Raw genomic sequence first — 27,488 nt, 5'->3', positions numbered from 1 at the left:
CACTCTAGTAACCCAGTACAACAACACGATATATGAAACACTTGACAGTATTGCCCCATGGTGCACCAAATCGGCAACCAAAAAACAGAAAGCTAATTGGTTTGACAAAACCATCATCGATCTAAAAAAGAAAGGGCGCAGACTAGAAAGACAGTGGCATAAATCGGGGTCTGAGAAGCACAAATCTAGCCTAGTTCAACACCTCAGACAATACCAACAAGCAATAACCAAGAAAAAAATCAGACTTTATCTCGCACAAAATATCTACAGCCAACAACAGAGCTGCTCAACTCTTCCACACAGTGGAATCACTCTGCACTCCTTCCTGCCTAAAAGCCCCAACCACATTCTCCAGGGAAAGGTGTGAAGAATTCTCTGCCTTCTTCACAAGCAAGGTGTCTGCTATCCATGCCAGCATGACACGAACAACCTCAATTGACCACTGGACTTTGCATATGCCTACTACCGTACCACCATGGCAAGTCTTTGACACTCTGAGTGAAGATGATTTTGGAATTCTCATTCAAAGTTTCTGCCCCAGTACCTGCGACCTGGATCCTGGCCCAACTGGATCCTTAATGCAGTGCCCAGAGCTGATCAGGCCAGCACTTCACAAAATCACTCAGTGCTCCTTGCAAAGTGGACTTTTCCCAGAAGAACTAAAGAAAGCAATCATAAATCCCCTCTTGAAGAAACCATCAATAGATCTTGATTCTGTGACCAACTACAGACCTGTGGCGAACTTACCATTCCTATCAAAAGTTATTGAGAAAGCAATCGCCAACCAGCTAGAAGCCAGGCTTACAGATAACAACATCTTTGATACTTTTCAGTCAGGATTCAGGAAAAGGCACAGCACTGAAACGGCATTAGTCCGAGTAATGAATGATCTACTTACTGCAAGGGACAAGGGTGATTGCTCAAATCTGATTCTTCTTGACTTGTCAGCAGCATTTGATACTGTGGATCATGAAATACTTATCCAGCAACTGAAGAATTACTGTGGCATAAAGGCTACTGTTCTTAGCTGGTTTCAGACCTTCCTATCTGGCAGGACACAGCAAGTATGTCTGGGCACACACTACTCTAATCCAGTGCCACTTGCCTATGGAGTTCCACAGGGTTCTGTACTATCACCATTACTCTTTGCAGTCTACATGCTCCCACTGGGCAAAATAATGCAGAACTATGGCCTAGGGATACCATTGTTATGCAGATGACACACAACTGTATCTGTCCTTCAAGCCTGGCACCCAAGACCCATCACCATCCATAATTGCGTGTCTAGTGGATTTATAAAATTGGATAAACACCAGCTGGCTGAGGCTGAACTCTGACAAAACAGAGGTGTTGGTGGTAGGTGGTCCACACATGATGGATAAAGTTCGAAACGCTCACCACCTCAAACTAGCAATTGGGGGAGATACTGTACAGTATAAAGACTCTGTGCGAAACCTGGGGGGATCCTGGATGGAAATCTAAAACTCAGACAGCAGGTATCAGCTGTCGTCAAGTCTTCCTCCTTCCATCTAAGAAATCTAGCGAAAATCAAACACCTTATCCCAGCTGAAGACCTACCTGCCCTGGTTCACGCATTTGTATCCTCCCGCCTAGACTACTGCAACGCCCTACAAATACACATAAATATATCTGCGCCAAGGACTTATAGCGCTCCAAAAAGCCGCCAGAAGTAAAAAGTCCTCAGATAGACTTCCTCAACAATCCTTTTCAATATACTTCAACGCTGATGGACATCGATATTTCAAATCCACCACCACACCTTTCAAAGTGCAGGCTTACCAAGCGGATGAAAGACCCAGATTATAAGATCTAAACGTTTATGGTAACCAGCCAGCGATCACTGCTTCTCCACCATGCATAATACGATTCTTTCTTCATAATCCGTCACAGTTATCCTCAGTATAAAACCATAAAATAGATCTAAGTGTACTCCGTTTTCTTAAAAACATCAACTTTTAATGCTATGCAAATGTCATAAAAAGATACTCACATCTGGGGCCTTTTGAAAGGGACCCACAATGTACAAGCCCGTTTCAGTAATGCAAGGTGCCGTTCTCACACCAACCACTCGTAGGCCCAGGCCCGACTGGTTTCGCTATGGCGTCATCTAGCCCCTGATCTATTTTATGGTTTTATACTGAGGATAACTGTGATGGATTATGAAGAAAGAATCGTATTATGTATGGTGGAGAAGCAGTGATAGCTGGCTGGTTACCATAAACGTTTAGACCTGAGCGCATGCGCGCAGCGAACTGAGATGGCTGCCTGATCTCAGCGCTGCGTGACAACGGGAGGATATATCGCGGATACCACTGCCTCTAACGCGCCGTCACCCCCGCCCTTGATATCAGCACCAGGGGGAAGAGCTGCTGCACACCCTGAGCTATGGCCCAAAGCACCAGGCACAAAACCGGGACGAAAGGGCAGCAAAATAAGACCGCTATGGAGGATCCTAAGATGGCGCCCGCTGCTTCCCCGGAGCATGAGGCCGATACCAACCCTGAGAACGGGCTAGAAGGCAATTCGCAAACACTATTCACAGATAATCCTGCCTCGCCCGCAGAACAAGTCACCCTGGACGAATTACGCTCCATTATCCGGGAAGAGGTGACCGGAGCAACGAAGCAGTTGAGATGCGAGCTGCTGCGCGAGATTAGGCTGCTAGGCCAGAGAGTTGCTGCTACGGAAAGCCGCCTGGACAAAGTCACAACAGTCCTTGAGGGACACGAAGAGGACATAAGCTCAGTACAATCTGAGGTACGTGATCTGCAAGATAAATGGGAAGACTGGGAGAATAGATCCCGTAGAGAAAACATCAGGATTAGGGGAATTCCGGAGTCGGTACAAGACCTCCAGGGGTTTGTTACAGCGCTCTTTCAAGAGCTCCTGCCTAATATACCTATAGAGCAACTGGAGATGGACCGCGTCCACAGAGCACTCTCCCGCCCCACTACCAATGGTCCCCCGCGGGATATCATATTAAAGCTGCATCATTATCTCACTAAAGAGAAACTTATGCAAACTGCAAGAAACAAAAACGACCTAACTTTCCAGGGTTACTCCTACCAACTCTATGCAGATCTGGCACCCGCTACGCTGTTAAAACGCAGGGAAATGTGCCCATACCTGAAAATTCTGAGGAGTAAGGAGATTCGATATCGCTGGGGCTTCCCCTTTCAGCTCATTTTTACATGGCAGGACCAACTGCATACAGTACGCAGTCTTGAGGAAACGAGGGACTGTTTCCGTTCTCTGGGCTTCTCCCTTCCACCACTAGAAGCTAAGGATAAGAGTACAAAGTCCCCAGCACACGCGCCTAACCGGAGCCCTGACAAGTCTGCCTCCCCCAAGGAACAACGGATCCACACCAGCCGCTCACAAATATTGAAGCAGCTTTCCCAGGAGGTGTTCCAGAAGTTTTCCGGAGATTACAACTCTGATTTTGTGCATCCGATTTGCCACCATGTCCTTTTTCTTTGAAGGGTCTTATTGGCCTTTTCTGCCGGGCTCTACCTGGTAGACACGACAGATTCCCTGCTGTTCTGTTCATGTTGCTACATTCTGCTCTGTTGTTGAATGTACACCCTTAGACTGGTTGTTATGTCTGAGCGTTTTCCGAGTGTAGACTGAAACTTATTCTGGACTCTGCAGGTGGCAGCAGGCCGTAACAGACTACCGCCAGCCTTTAGGCTAAAAGAAGTTGCGTAAGCAAACCATGTTGCCAGGCAGTTACCCCGTTAAATACGCCTGAGATGTCATTATGTGCTGTTCTTGTTAACAATTACCTCACTTTTCGTGCCTGTTGTTGAATTATTGTTGAATTATATATGTAATCTCACGCTACCATAATTTCCCAGATATTCCCCTCCTTCCCACCTTCTCTCCCCACCCGCCCCCCCTCCCCACCCGCCTCCCCCTGATAATCCCTGGAGCATACTGGTTATACTTACATGTCTGTTCTTGCGGCTATGCCATCTCTTTGTAGTGATCCGCATGGCTGAATGTTGAATATTATTTTTTATAGAAGGTAATAACTTCACCCGATGGAACTAGCGTTCTCAATACTTTTAATAATACATCATACTGAAGCCTCCCCTTATCACTGCATCCAGGGGGCAAGGCCCACGGCAGTTCTCAATGTAGCCCCAATATTTTAGACTGGGCATGAAACCCTCTCTAGAGCTCAGATCCCTGATCATTACTGTATAGGAAGCGAAACCCCTATTCACTATTGATACGCTGGTTCCTGAAGGCCGCCTCTCCCTGAAACGTTAAAAGTGTTATGTATTGTTTATTGACGGGTTATGAGAGATCCTCATGCCACAGCATATTATTCTGTTATATCTGAGGCTTACTGGTTAATAAGTTTTGTCACTTTGGGAAATCCTCTTTATGCAACCTTATTTAAACATCCTCCATGTTGTGGAAGACAGTGCTCTATCTAATTACCCGGGGAGTTCTTCCTTTTATGGAGCAACACCCCCTCCCCCCCTCTTAGTACTCCGTACCATCTCCCCTTTCCCCTGACGCTGCCACATAATAGTGACAGTGGTCCATAGCACTCACGCTATACGTAGCCTCCCGCCACACCATGTGCTCCGCCTTTGCACCCAATGGGTACCACTCTCCTGATACCCCGTGGGAGCAAACCGATGCCTTAGTGCATCTTCTACTACATACAGAGGGTTTCCCTTTTTCAGGTCGCCCTCTTTTCTCTTTCTCTTCTCTTTTTTCTTCCTCTTCTTTATTTCCCTCTCTTTGACACGGCTGGCTTGCCTGACCAGTTTACCCCTAGGGGCCCCATAAATCCTAAAGTATATCTTCAGAGCGCCCTTTGTACTACCTATATAACATGGCGGTAAATCTAATCTCCCTAAATGTACAAGGGTTTAATTCCCCTAATAAGCGCTCTAAGGCCTTTTCCTTCTTCCGTGCTAAGCATGCGGATATTATTTGTCTCCAGGAGACACATCTCCAGGTATCATATACCCCTAAATTCCTACACAGCACCTTCCCCCAATTTTACACAGCCAATGCTACCACTAAGCAAAGGGGAATCCTTATTGCATTCAGGCGCTCTGTTAACTTCATATGTCATAAGGAGATCAAAGACGCAAGCGGTAGATACCTCATCCTCTTGGGCACTATACAAGACAGTGAAGTTACCATAGTGTCATATTACGCCCCCAACACAAACCAACTCCCCTTCCTTAAAAACCTAATGGAGCTTATATCAACGCACGCTACAGGCACTGTAATAGTTACAGGAGACTCCAACCTCTGTATCCGTCCACATCTAGATAAAGACAATCCAGCGCGCACATCTCCATCTACGGCTGACATTCGTAACGCCAAACAGTTTGAAAGTTTACTGCAGACTGCCTCCTTAGCAGACTGCTGGAGAGAGTTACACCCCTGCAAGAGAGAATTCACTTTTTTTTCCAACCCCCACAACATGCAATCTCGCATTGACCACTGCTTCATTGGCATGCCCTCACTCCCTAACCTGTCATCTGCTAGAATCATTCCGGTTCCATGGTCCGATCACAACGCTGTCTTTATCAAGCTTACTTCAATTCTCGCTAGACAGCCAGCTTTCAGATGGAAGCTCAACCAATCCCTTTTATCTGACCCTGCGATTGTGACCACTCTGGAGGGCCACCTGAAGGAATATTTCACTCATAACTCCGGCTCTGGGGAAGTACCTGATTACACTGTTTGGGAGGCACATAAAGCGGTTCTCCGCGGGCACCTTATTGGTATAGCCTCGGCTAGGAAAAAAAGGAGAAAGCAGGAGCAGCTGTCCTTGGAGCGGGCATACTCGGAAGCAGTGGATCCATACAATAGAGACCCTGTCCTAAAGAATAAACAGGCCCTCTTTAAAGCAGAGGAAGCTCTTAACCTTTTTCTCTCTAGTGCAGCTGAAAAGCATCTTAGATGGAGTAAGTATACATTCTACGTCAATTGTAATAAGCCCTCCTCTATGTTCGCTCGCAAACTACGACAGCTTGACCCTCACTTTAAAGCTCTCAAACTGCACACAGGTAATAATACTTTCACCTGCAATCCCGTAAAGATCACTGAAATTTTCCAAAAAGGACTAGCAAAGATATATCAACAACCACCAACAGACAATAGTATACTCAGGAACAATATACTTGCATCCCTCCCATTACCCCCGATTGCAGATAAGGCACGCCAGAGATTAGACCACCCCATCACAGAAGAGGAAGTTCTTCTCTCCATAAAATCACTTAAAATTAACAAAGTCCCCGGCCCAGACGGTTACCCAGCCATATATTTTAGGAAATTCGCCAATATCCTCGCGGCCCCCTTAGCTAAAGCTTTCAATAGCATTTTGGAAGGTAACCTCCCAGGGACTGATTCTCTAACGGATGATTCCGAAACCTGGCACAGATCCTACCATTTGGTCTAACTACAGACCTATCTCTCTACTAAATGTAGATATTAAATTATTAGCTAAAATTCTGGCATCCAGATTAAATGACATTATTAATAACTTAGTAGGAATGGACCAGGTGGGCTTCATGCCGCGCAGACAGGCGGGGGACAGTATTAGGAGAATTTTACATCTAATCTCATCTGCTTCCAACTGCGGTACTCCCATGATGCTGTTATCGCTGGATATTCAGAAAGCGTTCGATACAGTATCATGGGACTACCTATTTGCCCTACTGCAGACCTGGGGTTTTGGACCCAATATATTGACCTGGCTCAAAGCCCTCTATCACTCCCCTGTAGCAGTCGTTCAATACGGTGGATATAGGTCCCCTATGTTCCCTATTCAAAGAGGCACACGCCAGGGGTGTCCCCTCTCCCCCCTGTTATTCGCGTTAGCGATGGAACCCTTGGCGATCATGATCAATCGTCATGAGTGGATTAAGGGGGTGTCCCTGGCTGGCCAAGCTCATAAACTCTGCTTGTACGCGGACAATGTTATTCTCTCCATCACAGACCCCCAGGCCTCTATCGCTAACTTAGCTGACACTCTACTTAATTTCGAGGACCTTTCAGGATTAAAAATCAATAGTTCCAAATCCAAAGCCCTTAACATATCCCTCCCACCAGATGAAATCGCTAAACTCCAGACCTCCTGTGAGTTTGCCTGGGAGACTCAGAAGCTGAAGTACTTGGGTGTCTATCTAACCAGCCGCTATAAAGATATGTTTGACGCAAACTACCCCAAACTCCTCAGGGAGATCACACAACTTCTCGAGTGCTGGAAGCGATGCGCCATCTCTTGGATGGGACGTATTGTCGCTATCAAGATGATGGTCTTACCTAAGTTGCTTTACGCTTTTAGAGTTCTCCCAGTGCACATTCCCCCCTCCTTCCTCAGAAAAGTACAAGCCATTGTGCTCTTTCATCTGGGGGGGTTCAGGCCCCAGAATAGCTAGAACACTCTCTAGATTGCAGTCAGATGGAGGCCTGGGGGTCCCCAATATTACTGAGTATTTCAGGGCAGCTCAAGTATCTCAACTGACAGCATGGTTCATTGATCTTAAACCCCCCTTGTGGTGCGACATAGAAAAAGCATTATGCCGCCCGATTGCTCTCCGCAATTTGCTCTGGCTAGAAACGCAACACAGGAATAAAATAAAAGACCCAATCATCTCACTCCCTAAAAGTGTGGAACCAAATTAAGAAAAAGGGCAACTTAGCATCGCCTCATCTACCCCTTCTTTCCTTCCTCGGCCATCCTTCCTTCCCCTCGGGCTTACACAACCATTCCGCATATAAGTGGTGGCAGCAGAATGACCTTACAGTAATCTATAATTTAGTAACAGATAGCGCGGTTAAAACTTTCGCCTCACTGAAAGAACATAGGCAGATTCCTGATAATGAACGCTTTCGGTACCTACAAATTGCCCACTTTATAAACAAAGAGCTGAACCATCGATCATCACTACTGACTAGTACCTGCTTTGAGCACGTATGCTTCACAGACCCCACCTCCCCGGGCCTTATCTCAATGATTTACAGATGTGTTCTTTTCCCAACCCCCTTGCCTAAACCACGATACATTTTAAAGTGGGAACTGGACCTCGCCGCGACCGTTGAGGCGGAGGACCTGAGCGACATCTGGAAGCTTTCCCCTAGGTGCTCCATTAGCGCATCTTTGGTTGAAACGCAATATAAAGTTCTCCTTAGATGGTACTTGACGCCTGACCGCCTGGCGAGATTCCAGTCCGGCGCCTCGGGCCTTTGCTTTAGGGGTTGCGGCCACCCGGGCATCTTCCTACACGTTTGGTGGCAGTGCCCAAAGGTGCGCAAATTCTGGATTAGGGTATATCAGGTAATTTATACTATCTTCAAAAAACAAATCCCTAAGTTACCACAGATTGCTTTGCTTGGTATGAAGCCACCAGACTTACCCATCCTCCAATACAAACTTCTTCAACACATACTTCTGGCTGCGAAGAGGGTAATAGCCCGCTCGTGGAAATCCCCCTCTCTGGCCTTTGATACCTTCAAATCAAACCTGAGCTCTGCGTTATGTTTTGACAGGATGAAGGCCATCCTGGATGATGCTCTGCCTAAGTTTGAGAAAATGTGGAAGCCTTATTTCCTCAATTATTCTCACTGGATCCCACAATATATCACGGAAGTCTGAGTTGGGGAGCAACTTCACACCCCGCTTAACATTTAAAAGCCCCTGTTAAAATTTTCCTTACTACCTTGGAGACAGGCCAGCAGTGTCATATCTACCCTTTTTTCACTTTCCTTACGCCCTTCTTCTCTTTTCTTCCTTTCCCTCTTCTTTCTCTCTAAATCTTGCTTCGCCCATTCTCTTATTCTCTTCTCTGTTCTAAATTTCCCCCTATCTCCTCACCCTCACCTGGGTTCATTCTGACCACCTGTAGTCCTATAGCTGTTGACCCGCCACCTCTGCAGGCGGTTCTTTGTTAGAATGTGTTCTTGGCAATATGATTGGACTAAGAAGGGTGCTGGTACCTGATGCTTCGCGCTGCCAGCGCACTTGAATTTTATGTGGGAATAAGTCGCCCCGGCGGCTATTATGAACGTCAGGTTGTATCCTCTCCAACAGTAGCCCAGGAGACTTAACATACTTTGCCTTTAATAATGTACAACATGTCTTGACATGTATTTGAATATGATGCATATCTCCTGTTACCTTGTTTATTTCTGTCTTTTATTGAAATTAATAAAAATTTTTGAAAGATAAACGTTTAGACCTTATAATCTGGGTCTTTCATCCGCTTGGTAAGCCTGCACTTTGAAGGGTGTGGTGGTACTGCAACGCCCTGTTCATCGGATCTACAGATAAGGTTCTGCGCCCCTTACAACTAGTACAGAATGCTTCAGCCAGACTCCTAGCCAATGCCCCCCGCAGCTCACACATCACCCCAGTACTGCAAACTCTTCACTGGTTGCCAGTAAAATGGAGAATCAATTTTAAGATCTGCCTGCTGACCTTCAAGGCTCTAAACCACATAGGACCCAAATACATAGCGGATCTATTGGAACTTTATGCCCCTCCACGCACCCTCCGCTTTGCCAACAAGATGAAGCTGGTTATTCCCAGGATACACTTAACATTTGGTGCTCGGGCTTTTTCCTATGCAGCCCCTAATCTATGGAACTCACTTCCACAATCAGTACGAGAGACTCCTTCTCTGGACAGCTTTAAAGTGAACCTAAAGTCAAATGAAAAAAACGAGATTTACTCACCTGGGGCTTCCCTCAGCCCCCTGCAGCTCCGCTCTGATGGTGCAGGACCCGCCGGCGAACACTTCCGGTTTGGCCGTCACCGGCCGACAGGCATGGGAACGCGAGGGATTCTTCCTGGCCACAATAGCAGCATAGAGGGTGATATACAGGCTGGGAACGCGAAGAATCACTCGCGTTCCCATGCCTGTCGGCCGGTGACGGCCAATCCGGAAGTCTTCGCCGGCGGGTCCTGCACCATCGGAGCGGAGCTGCGAGGGCACCGATCGGCTGCAGGGGGTTGAGGGAAGCCCCAGGTGAGTAAATCTCGTTTTTTTTCATTTGACTTTTGGTTCACTTTAAAAAAAGGCTAAAAACTCACCTCTTTTCCCTAGCTTTTTAGACTGCATAATGCAGGGTCACAGCACTTTGAGTCCCCAGGGAGAAAAGCGCTATAAAAATATTATTGTTGTTATTGTTATTATATTTCATAAGGTGCTAGTAACTTTCTAGCACCTGAAAAAATATAAGGGGAGCTCACTTGATGAAAAATTAAAATGACATTAGCAGTAGCTGACGCAGCATCAGGGACCGGGATAGTAGTATATGTGCACCAGAGCACACAAGCACATGCCACACGCATTGGCTGAAGTGACTTGCCATAGGTCAGCCAGGAGGATGGAGTCAGATACCGTGTAGGGGTGGTGAGGAGAGAAAAAGTTAAAGGGACGGCTTACCAAGTGGAGGCCAGATTGATGGGAGCCATAAGCGGTAGACATCCCACTCTGGCCAGCCTGTCGCTCCAGTGCATGATGCTGGGCTTAGTGTCGGACTTAGAGCAGAGACAAAGAGGGAGGCAGCAGTCCTGGAAACACAAAGATTGGTGGGTGGCCATTGCATGATGCTGAACACAGCGATGCAGAGCAGAGGCAAGGAGGGAGATGGCACAGGCACAGAGCAGAGGCATTAAGGGAGGTGGTACACTCGGGAACTCAAAGCTGTGCAGGCGGGCAGCTGTCCACAATGTCTGTGCTTCAGCCGCTCCAGCTCTTCGAGAAAATGTTGTAAATGTACTTTGGGGCTATGGAGCAGCTTGGGGTGCTCCAGCCCCTGCAACTTGCCCCCTGCCGTGCCCCTGACAGGCAGTACAGAGATCAGTGGAGTTTAGCTGCAGAGATAGCGGTACAAATATATCGGCGGGGAGTAGGTTAGTGTTAGGAGTAGGTTGAGGGAGAGTTAGTCTGAGGAGATGGTTAAGTTAAGTGATAGTAAAATATCGTAAAACTACTGATATTCTGCTATAGGTATTAGCGAGTGCCCATATATTGATTTGTTATAAATTAGCTTGCATCTCTAAGAGAAACTCCTGGGGCCATATCCAATTCACTTTTTCTCCTAAGTTTTCTCCTAGTGATATTTTTTATACCTCATCAATAAAGTGCCTCTAAACCACTTCACCCCCAAGGGGTTTTTACCCTAACGGCCCAGATCAATTTTCACCTGTTACTGCTCCTGCCTTTCATTCGCCAATAACTTTATTACTACTTGTCACAATTAAATGCTCTATATCTTGGGTTTTTTTGGCCACCAATTAGGCTTTCTTTGGGTGGTACATTATGCTAAGAAATATTTTATTATAAATGCATTTTAATAGAAATAATAAATGAAAAAATTCATTATTTCTCAATTTTTGCCCATTATAGTTTTAAAATAAAATGTGCTACTGTAAATACATTTGGAATTAAAGGTACATTTCTTTTTTTTTTAGTTTTGTGTCTGTGACTAATTACAAGCCCATATATGCAAATATAACAGTAATATACCCTCATGCCATACATAGCATGCAGAGACCCTAGTGTAACTATTTTTGTATTATGTTTTTCTTTAACTGCTGACTTATAAAAAATAATTTCACTTTTGGACAGGACCTCTATTTACAGCAGATGGGCGTGGCAATGGGTTCGCGATTCGCACCACAGTATGCAAATCTCTTCATGGCCAAAATCGAAGAGGAATACCTCAATGCATGTGGCATAAAACCCATGGCCTACTTCTGCTTCATTGATGATATTTTAATCATCTGGTCCGCAAGTGAGGATGATCTTCTCCAGTTCCACAGGAACTTCAATGCCTTCCATCCTACAATCAAATTGAAACTTACCTACTCTCACACAGAGATTAACTTTCTGGACACCACCATATACATCAGGGGTAACAACATACAAACCTCTGTGTATCGCAAACCTACAGACCGTCCCACATACCTAAGATATGACAGTTTTCATCCTAAGCACATTAAGAACTCTATAATTTACAGCCAAGCAATAAGGTACAACCGGATTTGTTCTGACAGGATGGACAGAGACAAGCACCTGGATCACCTAAAGAACACTTTCATTAAACAAGGTTACAGTCCTCCTAGGGCTGAGGCCCAAATCAGGAAAGCCAGCAACATCCCCAGGACTGAACTCCTGAAATATAAGCAAAACCAGAAAGAGGAACGTGTCCCTTTGGTTGTCACCTACAACCCACACCTGGAAATCTTAAGGAGGATTGCTAAGGAACTACATCCCATTTTACACAAGGATCACAGACTGAGAAAGATATTCCCTCAACCACACAATCTAAAACAGTTGATTGTCAGGAGTTCTTTGAATAGGCCTCAACAAAACGGAACATCACCCTGCCGACAAAAAATATGTGGGACCTGCAGACACATTTACTCCACTGACAGGGTAACGATACTAGGTTCACAACAGGAGTACAGAATACAAGGTACATTTTCCTGTGGTTCCACCAATCTGGTATATCTGATCATGTGTGCTAAATGCCCCAATGTTATGTATGTGGGAGAAACTGTACAAACTCTGCGCAAACGTATGAATGGACACAGGCACACTATTAATGATACCAAATCTGGACTCCCAGTTGCTACACACTTTTGGTCCAACGGACACCGCATGGATGATCTTCGTGTCACTGCCCTGAAGGGTGGCTTCAAAACGTCAAATGATCGATTTAATAGCAGAAACAAAATTTATAAATTGGTTCAAAGCTGTGCAGAACGGTTTGAATAAGGACAACAACTTTCTATATTGGTATGAGATTGATGATATTTGAACTTTGTCAGCCATTATAGCTGAACTTGTGAACTAAGAATTTATGATACCTCTGTGTCAGTTCAACTTCCAGGTCTGTGAGCAGGTGTTAAACAAGGATCCTTATCTTAGCTTACAACCTCTAACCCCAGGTCGATGGTCTGTGTGAATTAAGGCATCTTAATGACATGTATTTATGCTTGAAAAAATATCTGTTTTCCCTTTTGATGTTGCATGTATATAAGCTGTCTGTACCACCAGTTTGCAAACTAACAGGATATAAGCCAGACGAAGGCTGCAAGGCCGAAAGCTTGCTTAATTTTATTCATTTTTAGTTAGCCAATAAATGGTATCATCCTGATTTAAAACTTCTGATGGCTAACATGGTACAATACCCTACTGCTACTTATAAAAAATAAATTACAAGTGTTTTATTTTGGTAATTGGGGGGGGGGGGGGGGGGTTAAGGAGTCATTCATTTATTTTTATTTAATTTACAATGTGTAAAATGTAGTTTAAAATGTGCATCTCTACTTCTGTATGCATTTTTATTTGTTTTTTTACCACTTGATGTCCTCACACTCACTGTGCATAGAACGAGCTCAGAGACCGCGTCATTGGCTTCTCGTTGAAGCCATGATCTTTGCCTTACAGGCACTTTGATTGGTTCTAGGAAGACTTTTTCCCTTTCACCAATCGTGGCTCTGCAGGTTCCAACCCGTACCCGCGGCGGGGGACGCACGCTCGTGAACGGGTAGCGGAGGAGGACATTTTAAAACGTCCTGTGGTCCGTTAAGAGGGACCAACAGGAGATTTTAAAGTGTAGCACAGGCGGGTAGTGGTTAAACTGAAACTGACAGACTAACTGAAAGGGATATGGATGTTTCCTTTTAACCACTTAAGGACCGGGGCTGTTCTCTCTGATCTGTGCTGCGTGGGCTCTCCAGCCTGCAGCACAGATCGTGTGCAAGGCAGGGCGATCAGACTTCCCCTCCCTTTTTTCCCCTCCCCCCCCTCCTTTTTTTCCCCACTAGGGGGATGAGCTGCTGGGGGGGTCTGATCGCTGCCACTCCGTGTGGCGGAGCGGGGCTCCTAAAAGCCACCCTCCGAGGCGCGATTCCTTCCTCCCTCACCTTCCCTCATTACCTCTCCCTCTCTGGGCGGCGACCTGCGCCGCCTCTGATAGGCTTCAGCCTATCGCACGGCGGCGATCCCCGGCCAATCAGAAGCCGGGGATCGCCGATCTCCTTTACGGCGCTGCTGCGCAGCAGCGGTGTATTGATGTAAACAGCGAGGATTTCTTGCCCGCGTGTTTATAATTAGTCTGCAAGCCGCGATCGGAGGCTCGCAGGCTATTCACGGAGACACCCTCTGTGAACGGACATGGAACGTTTCAATGTAAAACCACAAATGACCAGCCGTCGCCTATCGGCATTAGCTGGTCATTGGGTGGTTAAACAATACCAGTTGCTTGTCAGTCCTGCTGATCTCTTTGGCTGCAGAAGTGGCTGAAACACACACCTGAAACAAGTTTGCAGCTAATCCAGTCTGACGTCAGTCAGAGCACCTAATCTGCATGCTTTTGGGGGGGCTGTGGCTAAAAGCATTAGAGACAAGGGAACAGCAGGAGAGTCAGGCAACTGGTAATATTTTAAAATGAAAAATCCATACCTCTTTCAGTTTAGGTTACCTTTAAGCCGCCAAGAAAGAAAATACAGTACTCAGAATAGTATTATCAGTACTTTATCACCTACTTTTTAGTACTTTTTCAATTACAGGGTGCTAAAAAGTTATTTTAAATAGAGATGAAAAAATTATCTCTTAGGAGAAAACTTGAGAAAAAGTGAAGTAAGGGCCCTGATGTTGTAATTAAGGCATTTAATGGCATTTATTTATGTTTGCTAAACAATGTATCTACTGTATATTCTGGCATATAACACTACCTTTTAACCCATGAAAATCTTCTGAAAAGTCAGGTGTCGTCTTATACGCCGGGTGTCTTTGATGCCGGGTGATACATGATGCGCATACAGGACATGCTGATGGTTAATTACAGAGTGCTGGACATTCGCCGGTCACCACATATGCTGGGGGGGGGGGGGGCTCATCGCTCACGCTGCAAGGTTTGGGATGCCCAGAGTATGAAAGAAAGGTATTGCGCTGTACCCATAAAGCACATCTCTTCCACCTGTCTGGCCCACCCTATCCTGTTACAGCCTCTCAGATCTCGCTGCTGAGGACTGTAGTGAAGCAGTGCAGGCGAGCATGTGCGAGATCTGAGAGGCAGAGAAGGAGGTAAATAGGAAACAAAGGCGGGCCAGACGGGTGAAAGAGGTGTGTTTTATGGGCACAGCGCAATCTATTCTTCCATACCGCTCTGATAAACAGCGAGACAAGGAGAGCTGACCAATCCACTTATGGAGAGGTAGAGTTGACTGATCCAACCAGTCAATCACCTGTATACTGTTATATACTGGGTACCACATACAGTAAAGCACTAGTATCTGTTCATACATAGCACCAGTATATGATGATTTTTTTTTTTTTTTTTTTTTTTTTTTTTTTTGGCGTGTGTTGGAAGATGGGGGTAGTTTTATACGGCGAGTATATCCCAAACTCTATATTTTAACTGGAAAAGTTGCCATGTTTTGTAGGGTGTGGCTACACTCCTTTTCCACATACATGACAATAGCTTCTGCTTCAGTGCAGAGCTGGATTACTTTCATGCAGGGTTTGTTACAGTTGCTTCTATGATTGGACTCCAGTACCAGGAATTCCTATCTGTCTGTAGGTTTGTTTTTCCAAACGAGTACTTTAGGGAAAATCGGAATGTAGTATACAACACAGCTTTGCTTCTAGTGAACACTATCAGGTTTGACACTGGCTCACTTTAACTGTAGAAATGGCAGTTTGATAACATTACCGTGGGTGATAGAAATATTTTGGCAAGAAATATTTTTGGCCCCCTTATGGTACATCAGCCTGTGTGTATTATGCTGATATGCTAAATATTATATGCCATACTTAAAGTTCTGTGTTGTCTTTCAGAATGTGTGAGGGAGAGAAACGGAAGTTGGTTATTCCTCCAGAACTGGGTAAGAATATTGAGTAAAGCATGCATTTTTAGTTCGAAATGAACCCCATCAAAGATCTTAAAGGGACACTTAAGCCAGGAATAAAAAAAAAAAAATCCGTTTTACTTTCCTGGGGCTTCTACCAGCCCCCTGCAGCCGTCCCATGCCCTCACAGTCACAGAACCTCCGGTCCCCCACCACCAGCTATTTTTGTTTTCACTGACAGGCCCAACACTCCTGGCCACGTGTAATTTTTTTCGCCTTTCCATCTGCAAACACTATTGAGGACGGGAAACATGAAAAAGGATTCGCATGGCCAAGCCTGTGCAGGTGCAGAAAGCCCGCCGACTCTGTCAGTGCTTGTCAGCGAAAACTAAACTAGCTGGCTGCGGGGGACCGGAGGCTCTGTGAGTGACTGCGAGGGTATGGGATGGCTGCAAAGGGCTGGTAGAAACCCCAGGCAAGTAAAACTGATTTTTTTTTTTTATTCCTGGCTTAAGTGTCACTTCAACATTTTGTTGCTGTTTAACCACTTAGCAACTTCTGCCACGCTTTTCTACGTCCTTATTTACAAACACCTATAAACACATATAAATATTTGGTTCTGTTTTCTATTTTTAGAAAACTGAATATGTATAGCACCATCTTGTGGACAAAAAGTAAAACTACTTCCAAATACACCATTATTCACTTACCATAGGAACATTAAGCACATTTTCATTATTTTTGAAACTCCTTCACCCCTCACCCAAAATAAAATATTATTGCCATACTTTGTACTAGGGACATAATTTAAACATTGTAAAAACCGGGACAAATTGGCAAATAAAATGTGACTGCTTTATCTACAATAGCACAATTTATTTTTAAACTACAATGGCTGAAAGCTGAGAAATGGTGATTTTTTTCATTTTTTTCTTCTTCTTCCTTGTCAAATCAGTATAAAATAATATAATTCTTAGCATAAAGTACTGCCCAAAGAAAGCCTAGTTTTTCCCGTAAAAATAATGTATATATCATTTCAGTGTTATAATTAGTGATAAAGTTATTACCGAATGAATGGGAAGAGCTTTTGAAGGGGAAAAAACCTGTGGTAGAGAAGTGGTTAAAGCAAACTTTTCAAAGAAAAGCCATTGCGATCCGTGATATTTCAGAATAACATTTGTGATGGCCAGCACTCTACAAATAGTTGCTAGCTATCGTCATTTTATTCCATCAAACAAATAAGACACAAAGTGAAACAATGGGCTCCAAGGATTGTTTACTCTAGCCGCAAATTTGCAGCGCATTACACCAAACCTGAAGCTGATGCATGGAAATGGAGTCGTTTCCATTGCATGCGAATTTTCATTTACGATGTGATCCGGGGGAAATTATGGATGTCATGCTGCAGATATCCACAGGACGCATCTGTTTCCCCTTGGCAGAAACAGACAGCCGCATCCGGACTTCCGAAAGAAAACCGGAAGACATCAGCAGCTGGATGCAATGCAGTGCGGTGGCATCCGACCAGTGGAAATGGGCCCTTAAGGTATGCATCCACAAGATTAATTCCACATATATCAATAGTCCTTGAGTCAAGTACCTCCCTCCAAATACTCACAAGTTTAGCAGCAGCAAATAGAAAAAGGTGTGGCATCGCACATAATTAACTGGCCGCAAACACTGGCCAAGAGCTGTTTCGGACAGTCTTCTGTCTCTTATCAAGCCAGAAAAGGTGCACAACTTTTTTTCTTTTGCTACTGCTAACTTGTGGTACTTTGGAACTACTTGATTCAAGTAGCTGAAACGTGGATGGAATCTTGCAGATGCATATCTTTAGAACCCAATGTTTGTAACTTTATTTTTCATGGAATACAAAACACATAAACCTTCAGTTATTTTGTTTCCCTATTAAATGTTTATTAAAACAAATTCATAGAACATGCTAAACCATATGTTAATATAAATGTATGCAATACAGAAAGTCTTAGAACATGCCTCATATAGCATTCCATATACTGTTCAGAGTTATAAATTACAAACCGTAATTAAACCAATCACAACACTAATATCATGCCAACATATCCTTAGTAATCAATATATGAAAAGTCAGCATATCCAGTGTGAGCCAGAGTGGGATCACTAGACTCGGCCCCCTCCCTTTGTCACACATAGGCAGGCCTAAAGGCTCGTAGACGCAGCCAAACAATCTGCCCAACTATCATCCAAACTTGGTCTATTGGAAGACAGTTGGGCATATGTTAGGCTAGCAAAAAACAAGATGAACAACTGATAACAGGTGGTTTGCTAGATCCATCCGGCGGATCAACCTGAACAACTATTTTGCAGGTTGGCCACGTGTATACAAGTCGTTTGAACAACTTTTGCTTTTAATGACAGCAAAAACTCGGTACACAGAGGCGCCAGAGTAGAGTAAAACGTTTTAAAAACTGCTTAAAAGCAGAGGGGGATGTTAGGGTGGACTTACCTCCCTCTTACAAAAAAAGAAAACTCACTTGAGTCTCGATAAAACAGAATTGACAAATAATTTATTCAACTCCACAAATGCAACGCATTTCACGGGCGTGACCCTGCTTCCTCAGGCAAAAATGGGAGCACAACTCAGTGGGTCAAGCAAAAGGTTTGAGCGCCTCTGTCTATTGCGCTCAAACCTATTGCTTGACCCACTGAGTTGTGCTCCCATTTTTGCCTGAGGAAGCGGGGTCATGCCTGCGAAACGCGTTGCATTTGTGGAGTTGAATAAATTATTTGTCAATTCTGTTTTATCGAGACTCAAGTGAGTTTTTTTCTTTTTTGTAAGAGGGAGGTAAGTCCACCCTAACACCCCCCTCTCTGCTTTTAGGCGGTTTTTAAAACGTTTTACTCTACTCTGCAATATAATTGTAAAGATTCGCACTCCAAAGTGGTGTGTGGTGTGTGGTGTGCAAGCACCAGGATAAATAGATCATTAACCAAAAACAAGAACAGAGTTCCTGGTATAAACACGCTGCACAACAATATAATCATGTATAAAGAGATACAGTTTATTGAATGCTTAACAACAATTTAAAATCAACTAAAACCACGAACATTCCACAATACAATCTATGCAGAAAGATGTGTAAATGACCATTGTGCCTCACTTCCAAAATACAAATAGCCCTAAAGTACTGCAAATATTAGTCACCTTGGGTTCTGTTTGAACCCAAATTAGACTGATAGGGACCCGGGTCCAGGTATAATAAAATTACAATAACCAGATGATAATTAGTTAGTATCAGAAGCAGTCAGCAATTCCAGGGTGGAAGGAGGCACAGCAAACGTTCCACGTGTTTTCTGTGGAGCCTCCTCCTGACAAAGTGGTTATTTAGACCACGCCACGCGTGGATCGTTTGCTGTGCCTCCTTCCACCCTGGAATTGCTGACTGCTTCTGATTATTTCACTCGGGACCCTGCCCAGGATTATGTATGTATCACCTTTCTATATACACCTATTTATGTGTATATGGTCGTTGGCATTGCCTGGTTCACACTAGTCTTAATTATTCATGCACTTTGCACAAATGCTGAATCTCATGAGCGTATTTATTCAAATTTTTTCCTGTTATGCACTTATCCTTATGCACTTTTTCTGGACTTTTGCAATACTAACTAATTAGCATCTGGTTATTGTGATTTTATTATACCTGGACCCGGGTCCCTATTTGGGTTCAAACAGAACCCAAGGTGACTAATATTTGCAGTACTTTAGGGCTATTTGTATTTTGGAAGTGAGGCATAATGGTCATTTACACATCTTTCTGCATAGATTGTATTGTGGAATGTTTTTGGTTTTAGTTGATTTTAAATAGTTGTTAAGCATTCAATAAACTGTATCTCTTTATACATGATTATATGGTTGTGCAGCGTGTTTATACCAGGAACTCTATTCTTGTTTACCTCTACTCTGGCGCCTCTTTATACTGAGTTTTTGCTGATCTTCTAGTCCACCCTGTGTGGAGGGGTGCATCCCCATCTACTATCTACGGAGAACGACTTCTTAACCTGAGTGGGGTCAGGCCCTAATGCTCCCCACCTGCATTTAAAGTGGTTGGCTATGGGTAACCAGTGTTTGTGAGTATATATACATAAAATTGTATTGAACTCTTCATTTTACCTGACAATACTGCACCATATTGGGCTCTCGATTCTCTTCTTGTTTTTAAGCATTGTTTTTTAATGTGGACATGTTGTGCAGTTTGTAGTTTTGCTTGCGTTTCGTGTAAACAACTTGTTTGGTTTGTCATGTTACGCGGTTGGTTGTGCATTATGGTGGATGTGTGTATGAGCCTTAAAGTGAACCAGAGGTGAAAATAAGCTGATGAGATAAACAATTATATTTATCCTCCTACTTCTAAAAATGACCTTTTTTTTTTTTTTTTAAAGTATCCCAAGTTTTTTTTTGTATTGAAACATTTACAAAGTAAGTTGAATGTTTTACTGTCTCTAATCAGTGGCACCCTCTTACCATACATCCTCAAATAAAAGTCCACCTCGTGTATAAGTTGATTTCAATATTTGACTCTTTTAAGCTGGAATTTTCTATTGTCTCAAGTATAAGTCTACCCAGCAAAGTTAATGACTGCACTTGTGGACCAGGAATAATTAACAGCTGCACTTGGGGACCAGGAGGAGTTAATGCTGGGTCCCTGGTTCCAATGTCAGCCAGGGCACTATCTGCACTGATTTTGTATGTTCTACCTGTGTGGGTTTCCTCCGGCCCCTCTGGTTTCTTCCCACATCCCAAAAACATATAGAGAAATTAATTGGCTTCTTCCTAAATTGGCCATAGACTACAATATCATACATAGATATAGTAGTATAGATTAGATTGTGAGCCCCCTCTGAGGGACAATTAAATGACAAGACATTATATTCTGTACAGCACTGTGGATGATGTCAACGCTATATAAATACTAAATAATAATAATAACCCTACCTGTCCCTTAAGTGCAGCCAATAATTCCTCCAGGCCCCCAAGTGCAGCAATTATTCGCTGCCCTTCCGGCAGCCCAGTATTTTTCCCCATCCCTTTCCTTGTTATTTGTTTTGGCCAGGACTTTTAGATCTGTGTTTCTTGGCATTCCTTTATCAAGAATGTGTCACATATCACTGTAAATTGCTGCAAATGGGAATGTCACTAATAGTACTCACATTACTTAGTGTGCTTAGTGTTGCTTATGACTCGTGTATGAGTCGACCCCTATACTTTAATTTAGTCAGACCTAAAATTCAAGACTTCTAGTAGAGTATGTAAGGTAAGTGTCCCAGCATTAGAAAAAGGTTAATAGTTCATGTATTTTATCTATTCCTGCCCTCAGAAGTTGTATTCTGCCAGGAAAACTTTTATGGCTATGATTTGCTCATCACTGATGTTCACTATATTCCCGACAAGGTACAGACAAGACAGAAGCTGTCATTTCCATGCCTAGATATTTACTCTTTCAGGCAGCAAAATAAAACAAGTAAAACAGCCTGGTTATTAATGTTCTGTACTGTACATACACTCTTATTTCATCATGTCACATATCGCCTCGGGTACACTTTAAGAAGGAATGGAAAGAGAAGGAAGGTAGCCAATGTCAGGGAAAAGAGAAGTGAAGGAGCTAAGGTCGTGTTTTGAGTATCTCATGTCCAGATGTGGTCAGATGTGAATTTAAGGACCTATGACAGCAATGTTATCAGGAAAGAATTGGAATTCCTCCCATATGACCCACGTAAGTTTATATTGATCTATCCTGTGCAGTCAAAATAATTTCCTCCATATCCAAGATAGCATTGAACTTCTTGAAGCGGGCCTGTAGTGAGGGAACCTCAGGAAATTTCCAGTTAAAATGTATTAAAGCTCTAGCAGCATTAATTATATGCAATGTCTGGCATTTTTATATGCTTTCAATGAGGAGGTGCAACAAAAATAAGTTAGGCGAAAAGGAAGTTACCTGTTATATGAGTCAATGAACTTGCCTCCAGAATGTCTTTTATTAGGTTGAGTCACAAAGCATCAGTAATGCTAAAGTGCACAAGCCAGCACGTGTGCGATACGCGTCGTCCTGTTGCGTAGTGTGTGCTCTTGAACCACTTAAGTACCAGCGTTCTCTGCCCCCTTAGGGACCAGAGACCGCTGGTACTACTTACTGTAAGTGATAGGAACAAATTAAATTTATGGCTCATTTTACTCTGGAAGAAATGCACTTCTTATTTGTATATGTTTACATGTATTTAAAATTAAGATTTTCGTGACAGTCGCCCTTTAAAAAAATTAGGCAAAAGTTTAAGGGGTTAGACCACTGAGGTGGATCTGTATGGGAGGCAACTACATGTATTTTTCTGAGTAGACCTTGTAGTCCGCATATACTGTATGGCTGTGGAAAACCGCCAATGTAGACAACAATGCTGTTAGTACTTGGAGTCTTGCAAATCCCAAACAAAAGTATGTTTATCACTGTTGATTACTAAGCATTGTTTGTTTGTTTTTTCTCCCTTAGGATATGGAGAAAGAGGAGCACCCCCTAAAATACCAGGTGAGACAAGTGCTGTATTTATAGTGGAATATATTTTTATCAGTATCTTCAAATTAATTAACTGTTCTTCAATGCTCCGATACATTTATACATTTTGTACCTAGAAAAATAGTTTTTTTGTTTTTTTTTTGTAGAAACATCTGGAATAGAATATTATTTTACAGCTCATGTTCACCCATTCCCGTAGCCACCTAAATGGGCACCCAATTTTAAGAGGTGGTGATACCCCATTCCAAGCAGTCATCCTTTTTGATGGTGTGCGACCCTTCTTTGAAACTTGGCCATTCCAAGCAGATTTCACCACACATCATTTATGTTTATAGCTGACTGGATGCCAGGCCCTATCCTCAGAGCTGTTATTTTTAGTTATTTGGGTTGGAACAAGACATACGTCCATCAAGTTCAACCAGTACAACACCAGCTTGCTCCCTCACATATTCAATATACTGTATGGTGCCTAGGATACAGCGTTTCAGGTCAAAAAGCCTGATAATGGGCCGGTGCCGTGTCTCAACCGGATTGCTCACACGGCCGTGATACAACCATAGAAGAACGAGACTGCAAAAAAGTTGCTGTATATTCTGGAACAGGTACACTACATGTTTTACACCTGATGAAGGACTGCAGTCTGTAACATGCAGCGTACCTGTTCCAGAATATACAGAAACTTTTTTGCAGCCAGTGGAATGCTATCTCATTTTTTCTATGGTTGCTCCCTCACTTATCCCTGTTGATCCAGAGGAAGGCAAAAAACCCTTACAAGGCATGGTACAATTGGCCCCAAAAGGGAAAAAATTCCTTCCCGACTCCAGATGGCAATCAGATAAAATCCCTGGATCAACACCACTGGGCATTACCTAGTAATTATAGCCATGGATGCCTTTCAACGCAAGGAAAGCATCTAAGCCCCGTTTCAATGCAGGTATAGAATTTGCCATAACTACTTCCTGTGGCAATGCATTCCACATCTTAATTACTCTTGCTGTAAAGAACCCTTTCGAAAATAAATGTCTAAAACATTTTTCCTCCATGCGCAGATCATGTCCTCTAGTCCTTTGTGTAAGCCTAGGGACAAAAAGCTCATCGCCAAGCTTTTATTTTGCCCTCTGATGTATTTATACATGTTAATTAGATCCCCTCTAAGGCATCTTTTCTCCAGGCAAAATAAACCGTTTATTTAACCTTTCTTGGTAAGTGAGACCTTCCATCCCTCGTATCAATTTTGTTGCTCGTCTCTGCACCTGCTCTAAAATTGCAATATCTTTCCTTTAATGTGGTGCCCAGAACTGAATTCCATATTCCATAAGTGGCCTTACTAAAGAGTTATACAGGGGCAATATTATGCTAGAATCTCAAGTTTTTATTTCTCTTTTAATGCATCCCAAACTTTTATTAGCTTTAGCTGCAGCGGTATGGCATTGAAAACGATTATTTAAGCGAGACCTTCCATCCCACGTATCAATTTTGTTGCTCGTCTCTGCACCTGCTCTAAAACTGCAATATCTTTTATGTAATGTGGTGCCCAGAACTGAATTCCATATTCCAGATGTGGCCTTACTAGAGAGTTGAACAGGGGCAATATTATGCTAGCATCTCGAGTTTTTATTTCCCTTTTAATGCATCCCAAAATTTTGTTAGCTTTAGCTGCAGCGGCTTGGCATTGAGTACGATTTAACTTGTTGTCGATGAGTACTCCTAAGTCCTTCTCCAAGTGTAATGTCCCCATCTGTATCACGTTTATTTTCTATGATGCTAGACCGTTGGTATGACCAAAATGCATGACTTTACATTTTTTAACATTGAATTTCATCTGCCATTTATGTGCCCATATAGCCATCCTATCCAGATCCTGTTGCAATAGGTCACAATCTTCCTGTGAGTTGATGATTCTGCACAATTTCAATATAAAATAGCAACATTGCTTTCTACTGCATCTACTAGATGATTAATAAATGCATTGAATGGCACTGGACCCATTACTGACTCCTGTGGGACCCCACTGCTAACCATCTCCCATATTGAATAAGATCCATTGACCACAATTCTTTGTTTTCCGTCCATTAGCCAGTTCCCTATCCATGCGCTCTATCCATGCGCTAATGGACGGACTTCCCCAGTCCTTACATCCTCAACCTTTGCACCAGACTTTCGTGCGGAAGAGTGTCGAAGGCCTTTGCAAAGTCCAAGTATATCGCATTCCCAATATCCACATTAGCGTTCACTACCTCATAAAAGCTGAGCATGTTAGTCAAACAGGACCTGTCTTATTAAATCCATGCTGAGAAATAAGATTTTCTACTATGAAGTCATGTATAGTATCTCTTAGTACCGCCTCAAATAGTTTGCACACAACTGACGTGAAGCTTACAGGCCTATAATTTCCCGGATCTGATTTTTTGCCCTTCTTAAATAATGGGAAAACGTGAGCTGTACGCCAATTCACTGGGACTCTGCCAGTTGAAAGAGAGTCACAAAAGATAAGATAAAGGGGTTTATCGATAACTGAACTTAATTCCCATAGGACCCGAGGATGTATGTCATCCGGGCCAGGTACCTCGTCTTTTTTTAATTTTAGTCTTGCCTTCACTTTTTCCTGCATTAAGTATTTAATATTACAATTGGAAGATTGAGACTCTTCTGCATCTGTAATTTGCAACAGTGATGTTTCCCTTGTGAAGACAGAAGCAAAGAAAGCATTTAATAACTCCGCCGGACCTTGGTCATCCACCATTGAGTTCCCACCCTCTTCCTTTAGGAGTCCAATACAGTCAGCCTTTCTTTTTTAGAGTTGATGTACTTGTTAAAAGTTCTTTGGGTTAGATTTGATATCCCTAGCGATTTGATTTCAATCTTTGCCATCCTAATTTAGTTTTTTTTACAACTTTTATTGCACTCCTTATAATTGCTTAATGCAGCCTTGGTCCCCTCCTGTTTTAGGATCTTGTAGGCATTCTTTTTCCACTTAATTTTAGCTCTAACCTTTCTATTCATCCATAGAGGCCTTTTTTTATTCCTAGACGTTTTGTTTCCATATGAGATATACTTATTACAATATTGATTGAGAATCATTTAAAAAGTTTGCCATTTCTCTTCACTGTCCTTCCCTTGTAGTACATTATCCCAGTTCACCAAACTTAGAGCCTGCCTGAGTTGATTGAACTTTGCTGTTCTGAAATTCATAGTTTTAGTTGTCCCGATGCTCCGCGACTTATCAATCACCAGATCAAATGTTGTCATGTTGTGATCCCTGTCACAAGAGCCCTCAGTGGCTGACCGCACTTAGCCTTCTAAACGGTGCCAGCGCACAGATCGTGCGAACTCTGGTCGCAGTCAATGCGCAGGAACCGTTAAGAATTAGCCGCAGACAACTCAGAAGGGAGCCTGTGAGACACGGGTAATTACAACGTCACCTACTGGTTCAGAGTAAACTGCCACCACCGCGGTTACTATGGGACCGTGGGGCCCACTAACTGACTGACTAATCCTGCGAATAAAACGGTTAAACACACGATATTCTGCCTAGCCAACAACAAACAAACAGTAGCGTATCTTCAGAGACCCGGGATCATTTCTGTGTGTGCTGATAAGCAGGGTAGCGAAACAGTGAATGACTTGGGGAAAGTCGTTTATTCACGCAATATAAATAATTAATATATACAGACAATTATGAAAATCAACAATTATTAAATCAGTAATAGGCAGTATGAAAAATAAAAGAAGGGAGAAAAATACTTAGTTTCTGGAAAGATGTCCTTATTGTGGGAAGAATCATAAAGTTCTTGGTTTCAAAGTCCAAAGTTCAGAGTTCAGACCAGGTGGATGCCAGCATATCCTCAAGCTGGCATCTGATGAGTGCAAGATGGTTCAGTGTGGAGGACACTGAGTTTGGGTCCTCAGCCATTCTTATGCCCCTGCTTCAGTAGGAGGGAGTGAGGGCGGGGAGCCATACACCCCCTTCAAAGATGAGATGAGCCCTCCCCTTATCCTGGGGCTAGAAATCATATCTACCCATATATGGGCTCTAACTCACAGAACCGTACAGGTCAGGGCAGATTTATTAACATTTTCAGGTCTGTCTCGATTTACCCAGCGCCCTGATACCAGACATGAGGGGTGGGACCCCTGTGGTATCATCAGGCACTTTGAAACTGCCTAGCTGGCAGTCCTTACCTCCGAAGGTTCTGAAACTTCCTCAGAACCAGCACCGGGGCTCATGCTACACTTCCCCCACGTTTGGCGAAGCTGCCATCTCAGGAACCCCAGAAATATGACAGATCTGGGAAGTTATGGATTATGCCATGAGACTGAGGTTGTGTTCTAGCTGCTAACAGCTGACTTTCCTTTGATCTTTAGCAGAGAACAGAGTGTCAAGACCTCCCGTGGATTCGTAGCCTGCTTGGCTGCACCTAGGCATCCTTTGGTTAATTAACATCTCCATGAGATCAGCTAAGTGTCACCTGGTTCCCAGAGCCAAAAGGGAAATTGTGCCTTCCACAGGGAATATGTCCAAGCTAATTAACACCTTCCCCCCAGGCTGTCATTTCAGCTAAGACAGATTTCCCAGCTGTTCCTAAGCAGAGGGATACTGCACATCAGATCTTGGTTTTATTGATCTGAGGCGCAATCGATGCAGGAATCGAGTGCGATCGTTCTTTTCTTCACGGGCGGTTCCAGGACGCGCCTGCGTCCCCGCAATCGTCCGTGACAATCCCTATTTCCCGAATGTTCTTGAACCTGCACATTTGATGCATTATCTAGTCCAGTGGTCCCCAACCTTTTCCGGCCCGTGGACCACTTTCTGACCAAATTTTTCTACGGGGAACGGCAGGGGGGGATATGTTTGCGCAACCTAGTGGACAGTGTCGTGCGCAGCGGGTTATAGGGGGGGAGGGGGGCCGGAGTGCGGCTGCATAGCTAGCATAGTTGCCCCAGTAATAGGGAGTTTAGTTGCCCCAGTATGGCTAGTATAGTTACCCCAGTATAGCTAGTATAGTGCCCCAGTATAGCTAGTATAATGACCAGTATAGCTAGTCCCAGTATGGATAGGTAGTGGCCCAGTATAG

At 43.6% G+C, this 27,488-nt stretch overlaps 1 protein-coding gene across 3 annotated transcripts in view; it reads left to right on the top strand.

Moving 5' to 3' along the window:
* FKBP2 (FKBP prolyl isomerase 2) overlaps positions 1–27,488 on the top strand; it is a 104,701-nt gene that overhangs the window by 63,377 nt on the left and 13,836 nt on the right. For all 3 annotated transcript variants that reach the window (XM_068261218.1, XM_068261217.1, XM_068261219.1), the window contains exons 4-5: positions 15,858–15,904; positions 22,390–22,425. In XM_068261218.1, coding sequence (XP_068117319.1) covers positions 15,858–15,904; positions 22,390–22,425 — 83 coding nt within the window. The remainder of the gene's footprint in view (positions 1–15,857; positions 15,905–22,389; positions 22,426–27,488) is intronic.

The sequence above is a fragment of the Hyperolius riggenbachi genome, chromosome 11 (assembly GCF_040937935.1).
Source record: "Hyperolius riggenbachi isolate aHypRig1 chromosome 11, aHypRig1.pri, whole genome shotgun sequence".
Taxonomy (NCBI): Eukaryota; Metazoa; Chordata; class Amphibia; order Anura; family Hyperoliidae; genus Hyperolius; species Hyperolius riggenbachi.
The sequence above is the reverse complement of the archived record's forward strand: the minus strand, read 5'-3'. Positions and strand labels throughout refer to the sequence as shown.